Raw genomic sequence first — 11,381 nt, 5'->3', positions numbered from 1 at the left:
AGCAATTATCCGGAAATTAATTTTTCCCCCCTTTGAGCTTTTTGGGGAAATACAAACTTCCATTCTATGCATCGAAGTATGTATTTTTCTCTATATATTTTTTTAAATTTCTGGATGTATTGTTATCAGGATAAAAAATGGGTGTATTGTGCCTGACATCTTACCTTGTGTTCTAAAAATAGCCCAATATCAAAACAGGTAACAAACTACTGTAAACTTCCTACATGTATTGCAAAGGACGTCACTTGAATGTGCTATAAGTTAACATTCTCCAAATTTTTACAAATGATGAGTGGCATATAATTCCTATAGATCAATGAAATGTGTTTTCAGCATTATAAGTAGAATCTGAGCATTTTAGAAACCGATATACACATATTTTGGATTTAACTTTGAAAGAGGAAGTTAAAACATCGTTTCATGTAGTAACCTGTGCTTAAAAACATTTGTTCACATGAACGGTAAGTTTTTAATGTGTGGGTTTGAGCGTTAAATTGTTATTATTATTATTTTTTTTTTTTTTACGATAAACACTGTGTATTGCTAAAACTTGTTCCTTAATTTGCATTGAATTAATAAACTTTGGGACATAAATCATAAAAGGCACATTCAGCAAAATTACGATATTTCGTTTTAAAAGTCGAAGAAAAAACGTGTGTTGTAAATGAAAACAAAGGTAAAAAATATCAAAAATTATTAATCATTATGTGTATTTTCTAAACAAGATATTTTTATATATATTGATCAAGCTTTAACTCAATCAAGATTCAAAATTAAATAACGTGTTGATACTTTAATTTAAATGACATTGTTTGAAATTTAACACGGAAGAAAATTTTATGTGGGTACACAGGTTAAAATACACAGGTTGCATAGGCTGTACACAATAAACATTCCACGGGTGACTGGAAAAACGTTGATTTTAACAAGAGGTGAGAGGCACATAGAGCGATAGGTTATCAGATGGAAATGGCTTTCTCTTGATTTGATTCAAATTGATAACAAGTACTTTAAAAGTTCTCCGTTTTTTCTACTACTGAAATCAGACTATTTTATAAACAAACTGTAACCACTGTTTTTTTTTTTTTTTTAAATAAAATTAAAATCTAAAGAAAACGGTAAAAAAAAAAAAATAATTATATATTATGGCTGGTGACCTATAGTCTACCGACTAACAGGAGGCCCTTTCTTTCTTTTAGTAATCTTTCCTCTTTCCTTGTCATCAAAGGTTTAGCAAAGATTACTTTGTTAAAATCTAAGGTAGGACTAAAAAGTTTAAAAACAATTAAACAAGTCATGATTTATAACATCAGGCATGTTATGTTGTTAATATTTCCCTTCCATTTCCAGACCCCAAGCATCATTTTTCAAAGGGGAGGTGGGCAAACAAAAGAAAATTGACGATACATAAAAGAATGTAGAGGGGATTTCAAAAATTAGAACTTTGATCTAAAGACTTACATGTAGTTTACAAAATTAATTTGATTTTTACATATTTGAAGCCATAGGCATTTTGCACGTCTTGTTCGCCCATCTTAACAGAAAAAAGGATAACTCTCGGAGGAAAGGAGAGATTTGGAGTCCCCCATACTACGCGCTTGATCTGATTTCAACGACATCATGTCCCTTCTTGCGATGACTTTGAAATTGAAGTTAATCAAAATATTTAATGTCTTTTCGAATGGCACTGAACCCTCTAAAATTCTTTATTATATCTTTTTTGAAAATGTTTGTGTGTGTTTGTGTTGCTTATGAGCTCAATACGATTTTAGATACCCAGGGAGATACAAAATTCATAGAAACCCAGGTTTGCTAATTCACTATTTCTGCATGAAATTCCGTATCCTGTCATCGTTTCGACAATTGTCTGAGCATCGATGTTCATATGAAACATATTATATAAATGTACCAAGCATTGAGTTCCTTGTATTTTACAGATTATGAAGAAGGTCACACAAGATGAGCGGAGGAACACTCAACCGGAAGAAAGAACCCTTATCTGAACCTCACAGGCACATAGGTAGGGGAGGGAGTGAAAGTTCCAGACAATCCCTTTACCCAATACCAATAATCTGGTTGATAATCTTAAGGGGGATTTAAGTAAATATTATGTCTCTAAAAATTTTTAAACATAAGCTAGGGCTGGCAAGTGTTCAGCGAGTACCGTACACCGCTTGACGTATTTCGACTCGGGCAGTTTGTTGGTGTGGTATCTGTAAATATAAAGACCTGGAATTATAGTTATATAATTTTGTAAATATTTACTGCACAATGATAACTATTATGTTTGAATCATGAGAAGTGACCAGACAACAGTGTTATTTATAGATTTGAGGGACATTTTACTCGACTTGAATTACTGCAACTTAAGATCACATGAAATTCCACAAAGGTTAGAAAATCTATGAATGCCAAAAAAATCAGAGGAATAATTTAATATAAGTAATATTATAAATTGATTTGAAAAAAAATTGAATAAAAAAAAAGTAAATGTAATTCATTCAAAATTAAGTAAATTAATAGATACAGTACAAGCAAAGTGTCGATTTTAAAGTTTTATTTCTATTAGAACAGGAACACAACTACTTGAACTTTTAAAACATGTTTGTTCTTAACGTAGGTACCTCGTGGGTTTACAAGAATAACAAATATCACTAGAAAGCATATCCTGAAAAATTTAAGAAATGTTTATTAGGATTTTAAAAAATAGTATATGAAAATTGAATCAACTTTATAAGTTAATATATGAAATATATGAATATGTATGAAATATATAAATATGTGAAATGAAAATTTTTATCAACTTTGTCTTCGTTATTTTTATACAATACCGTCCTAAAATTAGTTTTGTTTTGGCTACTGATTTTACGTTGTTGTTTTTTTTTTTATTATTGAAATATTTAAAATTGGGGGGGGGGGGGGGATTTTTCTTTATATTTTAGAGGTGGAGTTTATTTGAGAAATTGCAAATATTTTTTATAACCAGAATATCAACTACTCTGCAAGGAAAGAAAAACTGATTTCCAAATTATTTACTATAGGGATATGCGATTTTATCTATATACTGATATATCGTGGCTTTATTAAAATTGTGTTATACAGTGTATATGTATACATGTACGTACGTATCGTGATACAAAGACTAAAATACCGGTATATATTTCAAACATTATTATAAATTCTCGAAATAATTCATTTTTTGTTCAAATCTGAATTATTATAGAGAAGTGTAAAAATCGTATTTTTAAAAGAAACATATCGTAACATTACCTAATATTAGAGGTCAACATACTTTATAAAGTATTTGGTCCATTCCTTGTGTATACATGTGTTTCGGTGGTATCAATAGCATATTTCATTTTATAAAGTTTTCGTAGTAAAGCCCGCCTCATCAGAGATACCTAGGGTATCTATCGATCAATCTCACGAATTAAGTGTGAATTTAACTTCGATCACCTTTGATTTAATGTTTTTGTATGCAACCATAGAAGTAATTGTGAATTAAATGTTCATTCTTCGTCTTGTAGAATGCAATTCCCATATTTTCAAGTAGTCTCTTAAATCCGTTTATATTTGGGAGCATAACGTTCAGTATGATTGTTTTTATTGAAACTTCATTATTTTTTTTTAAATTGAGCTCATAAACGTACTCTTTTCTGTTTCATTTTGTTTGAAAAATTCAAAATTTATATAAATAAAAAATGAATAAAGCAAATCATAAAAAATACTGCATGCAATGCAAAAAATCTTGATATTATCGTGATATTTTGGGGGACAAAAACATGATATATCACGATACGAATTTTTTGGCGAAAACCATCCGTATCATTTACATAAAAAATATTTTTACTCCAAGATTTTGTTGTTGTTGTTGTTGTTGTTTTTTTTGTTTGTTTTTTTTTTTTTTTTTGTGCTATTCAGTTTTGTATCTACGGTTATGAGTTAAGATATTTTAGGTGAATATTTTTAAATGGTATTCTAAAAATGTATATTTGTTACATAACTGAGTAGGTGCTCAAGACCTTTTAAAACAGAAAGACAGTGTGTGTCACAGCGGCTTTTTGCGCAGCCGAGGGAAGTTGGAGAGAATTGTTGGATCAAATGCGTTATTTAAAACCATATTTTCAGAACTTGCCAAATGTAAGTCACAATATATTTTCCAAGATTCTTCTTACCTTATTTTCTATCAGACGTTTTGTTGAATATTCTCTTCCTTCTAAATTTCTTAATATGATTCCACATTGCATTACTAGGGCGTCAGCGGTTTGTGATTATTGGACGAGGGTGCCTTTACGTTTACAAAGACGAGCATGGGAGGGCTCCACTGCATTCTGTGTCCCTCAAAGGGTATAGCAGGTTAAAAAAAATGAATTACTAAAACACATTAATTATAGCATTTTATGCAACAGCAAAACCTAAATGTAAATACATGTTTATCTGTTACTTTACATTAAAATTTTTAAATGTATTTACTTATTAATCTAAACTTTAACAATTATTTGCATATTCCCGATCAATAGTTCATTTGCAATGCCCCCAAAAATGCTCAGATTATGCAAACGCTATACGATAAAATCTCCTTCACAAGAGAATTTGTCACTGACAACACGTAACGAACGATTTTTCTGCAAAAAAGGACCCATCTAAGATAATGCTTTGGTAACATTAACAAAACCATTTTCCAAAACTTTTTTTTTCAATATTTATGCAGAGTGGAGAGGCCATCGCCAGCAATGGGGATAGAGGTGGACACACGAAGGTGTTTTCAGGTGGTGCCTTCAGAAGAGACAATGAAAACTTTTATCTTTGGTTGTGCAAAAGATGGTGAGAGGAAGGTAATTTATGAATCAGAATACGGCAATCAATATACGTCAGAATATGAAATATACACTCCTTCAAAATGTTACAATTATACGGAATTAAAAAGGAAATTGAAGCATTCTGTTAGTTGTTGTCTTACCGTTGAAGACATTAGTTCTTTTTTTTTTAAACAATGAAGGTATTTTATTCTCAGAAACTGTGACAACAGTATAGAGAGGATATTATATACATGAAATATTTACAATAAAGCATGTATGAAAGAAAAAAGCAGTCAAAAACGACAGTAAGTTAAATATAAACCAAGAGAACCAACTCTCTCAATAATAATCCCAATAAGTTTACGTTGTTTAATCAATTGATTTTGCTATTGAATTGTTCAAACTTGAAAACATTAGGATTTGGATATTAATATTTGGAAAATCGTGTAACTCTAGAATTCTAAATGTATGGATCAGTGCATTTAAATAAGAAATAGAGTACCTCTCCAATTTCCTTATATGAAAACAAGTGACATAGCGTGTTCCAGTAAATCTTTCTTTACTCCTCACTAAAACATGAACAGTAGTGAAGGAGGAACTTCAGGTGTACTATACAACAATATATTCGAGAAGTGGTGTAAATCAGATGAGGATATTTTAAAATTCTAAGGAACTTTTAGAAATGTTGAAGTCACAAAATTTTATCAAAATCAATAACATCAAAAAGGATGACTTTTCAACACTTTATACAACCATTCGCCATGATGAATTAAAGTCCAGGCTTTTTGAAATCATAGACAGCTGCTTTTTCAATAAAAATGGAACTTGTAAATTTTCTTTCCTTGTCATTCGTCATTTCCGAAATTATTTTGTTAAAACATATTCTGATTGTACACACAAGTACTCTTAAGTTGATATTTAAAAAATGCTTGAGTTTTTGATTGACAGCATCTATGTAGTTTTTGGAGATAAAGTCTTTCAACAATCTGTCGAAATTCCCATGGGAACCAATTGTGCCCCGTTATAAGCAGACCTATTTTTGTATTCGTATGAAGCAGAATATATTAAAAAAAACTTAAACATAAGAAGAAGAAGACACTTGATCTTGCCTTCAACTCGACATTTAGATATACTGACGACGAATTATATCAATTAATAATAGTTATATGTACTTCCATTCATTTGTCGACTTGATATATCCCAGTGAACGTGAAATAAAAGATACTACAGAGTCTGACACATCTATTTCATATCTGGATATTTTACTAGAAAAAGAAGGTAATGGTAGCTAACAAAAAAACTTCATCATAAACGTGATGACTTCAAGTTTTCTATCCCTATCGTCAAATTCCCTGACTTATGTAGCAATATACCCTTATCACCTGCAGGCTGCATATGGTATTTATATCTCCCAGTTGATTCGATACGCAAGAACATGCTCCACATACGAATAATTTCTTGAACGAGGCAAGCTATTACCAAACAAGTTCATGAAACAAGCATGTCAACAGTCTCGTTTAAAGTCATCATTTCACAAGTTCTATGGTCGATACAATGACCGTGTCAACAAATACACAATCTTTCATTTCTAAGTCGAATGCAGACTAACGTTTATCATACTACTTATAATTATTTAAACACTGAATTTTCTATGGATTTTTTCGTTTGCCGATCATGACAATGAACACTCGGCTGGTGTGACCGGTCGACAGGGGATGCTAACTCCTCCATGGCACCTGATCCCACCTCTGATGTTTCAATGGACTTTTTAGCCTGATTACTGTTCGTTTTCTCCATATTTTTTGAACACAAGTGAGAAATTCTGTTTTTCTCCTGCAATACTATACCATTTTCTTGTATCTTTTGGAAATTTAGCATTTCCAGTTCTAAAACACAATATTTCATAAAAATTTAGAGGGTAAATTCAACAAGTATTTCTCAAAAGTTAATGATTTTTAAACAATTTATTATTAAGACATTTGGCGAATTACAAGTTACTATACCAGAATTGCTTAAATTGATCTACAAGAACATTATGCACATTTTTCTTTAATCCAAACTCGTATGTTCTATATAATATGGTAAGTGAACATAAATCGGTATGGGGAATATATTTTTGGGATACAATAAATCAATCATAGTATTGTATATTTTTTAAACAGGAGTGGATGCAGCACATCCGAGAAGAAATGCTTTTGGCTAATTCTGTGACGGACGATGGCAAGTAAGGCGAAATTACATTCCTTGTTTTACAAACAATGGCTATTAAAAGTATTCAATGGGAAAATAAGAAACAAAGCTCCACAATAATGTTATACTCTCAAGTTGAAAGGGAGCTACATTACGTCAGAAATCAGTAATACATACATGTATTATTATATAATATTTTTGTTTGAATTTTAGAGAAATATCAGGAACTGAATCCGATGAATATGTTTACTTGGAAAGACCAGTCATTGAAAAGATAATCCAAGGAAAATCTCCCACGAGACCTAATGTCCCAAAGAGAAAACCTCCTAGCACACCCAAAGGTAAGAATACTGTTGTGCTTTTGAAAATCAATGTGAATAATTTTTACGTCTGAACATTTAAGAATAAATACATATATATTAGGAATGTCAAAATATTTATCTTCCTTAGTCGATTATTCGATTGCATTATTCGAACGATAATCGAATATTCGGAATATTTTCTGAAAGTAAAAACTGGTACATAGCGTACTTTTAACTCAAAACCCCTTTTACTTAAATCTATTTAAAAAGTAACATCAAAATTAACGCAACGGAACGTGTGAATAGCATGACTAAATGAAATAAATTAAGAAACCTAATTTTCCAAACTGTGTGATTTCCCCGTCAACTGAATTATAAATCAGTTTGTACATGCAGTCAGCTTTTTTTTTAAGTATGCATTAAAAATTTGCCAGCCGATATTTTTATAGGCTTATTATGAAATAAATTTGGGAAGGGGGGGGGGGGGGGTAATCTCACACTATCCACTCGTCAGGTGCCTGTGAAATTGTTCAAAATAGTTAAATATTCTTTATTCAATTATAGATTGCTTTGGCTATCAAAATGTCCTAAAACAGTTTAAAATGTAAGCGAATTATTTTAATAATTATCGAAGTGTCAAAACATGACACAACTATTGTTTGTTCTTTGCATTTGAGCAATCTTAAAATAACAAAAGATAATTGGCACATGGTATAAGATCAAGTCCAATTAATAATTTTACAAACAAAGCCCAGTATATTGGTGGGTAATTTATTACAAAAACAACACAGGCAGTTACTGACAAATAATTCTCACAGTAGTGAATTGAAGCACTTATAATTACTGTACCTTCCATACATGCGTGGAAAATCAACCGTTTTTTGTTGAGGAAAATTATCTTATCGACTGTCTCTGAGAAAAGACGGTTTCTCAATTTTGTGATGAGAATTCCATCTCGTTATCACTCTTTTATTGCATTTATCAAATTATAATAATATTCGAATGTCGTTTCATTATACGATCGTCGGTCCATTCGACTGATAGTCGAATAGTCGACTATTCGTTGACATCCCTAATATATATACAACCATTTGTGTATGTTTAAATTTTCCCTCCTTCTCCTGCCTGCAGAAAATGATGACGACACGGACTCGGATTCTGATTACGATAAGATTGCCGAGGACGAAATGAAGAAGATCCGGGGAAAACCTTTACCAGGTGATTTTTTTCTGGTCTAGTGAATAAAAATTAATAAATAATCATTCAAATAATAATCAATAAACCAAATACGCATCAACACCATACTTTATTTTAATCTAAATGATTTTTTTTAATTAAGCAATCCCGCCAGAGGAAGTTGTGAAAAGGCCAAATAAGCCAAAGAAATTGGTAAGATAGGCCTATTACATTGTATTTTGAATATTCTTGCAACGCTTAAAATCACATAATCTGTGTAAGCTTATTATTTTTGTCTCCCTATCTTTAAAATACATTTACATAATTTCAGAAACCAACAAAGAGCTCTGAAGATGAATATGTTTTTAATGATTCCGACAGGGAAAAGGCTATAGAGTATGTGATATTATAATTATTACTAGTAATTTATTCATGTATTAGATAATGTCTATCCGCAGTTACTTCTTTGAAATTATCATGTTGTAAATTTTGAATTTACTGAGTTGAGGTAAATTCAAAATTTACAACATGATAAAATTATACACTAAAGCAAATACAATGATTAAAAAATATCTTAATTATACTGTATTTCTCAAATACTAGTAAATTAAATAAAATTATGAATGAACCCTTGGAAAAGTGAACTGCCTATATACAGGCCTCTATGTGACCTTTAAAAGTTAGGCGCCAGTTGGCTCCTATTAAAAAAAATTTAGTCGCCAATGCAAAGTTTTAGGGCGAATTTGTTTCTCAAAAACTGGTTTTAGTTTTGAACTAGTTTTGTAAACTGTTCATTTGTTCCACAAACTGGTTTTAAACTAGTTTAAACCCAGAACCGGTTTTCCATTTGTTTTTGCTGTAACTGAAACCAGTTCGTTAAACCAACCAAACCACCTCCGATGGTGGTTTATTCGGTTTACGAAAGAGCGGGAAGTATTCCAGTATGGCGGTGATGAAAGATGGTGACTATTTTAATAAAGAAAAAAGTTATAGATGATTGTTTTTTCGAGGACAAACAAATCTTTTTGACTTTAATGACACATTCTGATGTTTTATATAAAGCTTCAGAGAATAGATATATGCTGCATATTGTAATGGTGTTTGTTGAATGATAATTTTCAAAAATTAGTTCTGATTCATTTGAACAAACTTTAACATGTATGGTAAATTGTAGAACATACTATAAAAACAGTTTTAATGTTGGAAATCTAAAGAGTATAATTATAAATACCCAAGTTTTTATCTTTCCATGTGTTAAAAATGTAGAAATTGATCATTTGATGAATCTTTGAGGCATTATAAATGTAAATACTACATTTTTAAGTAAGATAAACAAGGAACAAAAAAAATACAATTTCTTGGATTCTTTTATTAAGAAAAAGATTTTAAATTTATTTGCATGTGTAATTTGGTTAATATGTTGTTCTAGCTCTTCATCTTAAAGTTCCTACATTGTAAATGCACATGAAAAACGTCATAAAATTATTGCAATTCTATCTCTTTTTTTCATCAACAGCATTATTTCCGCGTTAAATTTCCAATTAACATGATTAATATTAATATAATTAATCACAGGGACTTGAGACAATCTTAGCAAAATCGGGTATATAGTATAATAGTATTAATATATAATAATATTATACTATATACCCAATTTTGCTAAGATTGTCTCAAGTCCCTGTGAAATTAATCATGCATGGATCTTTTAGACGCCATCTTGTATAAACTGTTCATTTGTTTTACCGAGGTAAACCGGATCGAAACTTATAACCAGTTTGAAAACTAGTTTTAAACCTTAAACCAAAACCTGAACTAGTTTAGGCGCAACAAATTCGCCCTTAGTCGCCAGACACATAACCATTGCTAACTTTTAAACCTTTTTTCTCCTCTTTAGAAAAAAATTGTGAAAATATTTATAGTTCAGGAATTTGATGATCACCGAGTCAATTTAATATGCTCGCCAATTTGGTGACTTATAGAAAAAATTTAGGCGCCAATCAAAATTTTTAGGCGCCATGGCGACTAAATTGGTCGCCAAGTAGAGCCCTGATATAGGCAGTTATTAGGCAGTTCTTCAGCAGTTTTGCAAATTTTAAGTAGTTTTCAAACAGTTTCAGGCAGTTTGGCTTTTTCTGTTCTTTTGTGACTGCTAGTGCCTTTGGAGTAAACAATTTTCCTTTAGTTAGCAGTTTTTAAGCAGTATTCAGTTTCCCTAGCAGTTATATCTTGGTCGCCTGTGCTTGAGAAGACACTTTTCCTAAGCAGTTTTGTAAGCAATTTATAAGCAGTTTCCTTGTACAATTTGATTGGGTTCAAGAAAAATTATAACGTTGGGCTCAATGATCAACAAATATAAACAACAGGAACCCAACAACAGACCGCCAAAATTCAATTTTTGGCTGCCATGTTGTATTGTTGGAAAGAGGCTATAAAGCATCCTGAAGAGGGAGCCTGCTAGCCACAAAGCTTTAGATTTATTGAAATAATGATGTAGACATTTAACATATCGGTAAGTACAATATATTTATTAATTTATGTCTTGAATAGAGAGATATAAATTACAATACAACTTGGATCAATGGATGATCTATTAACCCTAGCAATTATAATTACCCAAACAGTGCTGATTGAAATATTATTCATTTGTGGTACAAGGATCGAAAAACCTGACAACTAAAATCGTTCAAAATTGAAACCATACAGATGTTAAGATGTGCACCTTAATTAGTACTGTGAATAACAGTGCCATAGCCTAATAAGACAAATCTACAGAAATGTGTATTGTCAATTATAATGCACAAAACTGAAAATACAGCTGTTGCTAAAATTCTTTGATGATTTAATTGTGATCCATATTTTTATTATCTCTTTTATTATTATTTTTTTAATTTCACTTATGTGTATTTGGATGAAG

General features: G+C 30.9%; 1 protein-coding gene across 2 annotated transcripts in view; it reads left to right on the top strand.

The window, feature by feature from the left end:
- The window catches only part of LOC133202292 (SH3 domain-binding protein 2-like), a 43,915-nt gene that overhangs the window by 30,011 nt on the left and 2,523 nt on the right, over window positions 1–11,381 (top strand). Inside the window, exons 1-10 of one of the 2 annotated variants that reach the window (XM_061338080.1) lie at window positions 259–461; window positions 1,938–2,020; window positions 4,012–4,140; window positions 4,254–4,356; window positions 4,712–4,835; window positions 6,962–7,023; window positions 7,203–7,330; window positions 8,423–8,509; window positions 8,631–8,680; window positions 8,799–8,863. In XM_061338080.1, coding sequence (XP_061194064.1) covers window positions 1,960–2,020; window positions 4,012–4,140; window positions 4,254–4,356; window positions 4,712–4,835; window positions 6,962–7,023; window positions 7,203–7,330; window positions 8,423–8,509; window positions 8,631–8,680; window positions 8,799–8,863 — 809 coding nt within the window. In that variant the 5' untranslated portion in view covers window positions 259–461; window positions 1,938–1,959. Of the gene's footprint in view, window positions 1–258; window positions 462–1,937; window positions 2,021–4,011; window positions 4,141–4,253; window positions 4,357–4,711; window positions 4,836–6,961; window positions 7,024–7,202; window positions 7,331–8,422; window positions 8,510–8,630; window positions 8,681–8,798; window positions 8,864–11,381 lie in introns of those variants that run through there. The other variant, XM_061338081.1, reaches the window with a different exon arrangement.

The sequence above is a fragment of the Saccostrea echinata genome, unplaced genomic scaffold, assembly GCF_033153115.1.
Source record: "Saccostrea echinata isolate AGI-Se365-2 ecotype Australia unplaced genomic scaffold, CSIRO_AGI_Sech_v1 ptg000047l, whole genome shotgun sequence".
Taxonomy (NCBI): Eukaryota; Metazoa; Mollusca; class Bivalvia; order Ostreida; family Ostreidae; genus Saccostrea; species Saccostrea echinata.
The sequence above is the reverse complement of the archived record's forward strand: the minus strand, read 5'-3'. Positions and strand labels throughout refer to the sequence as shown.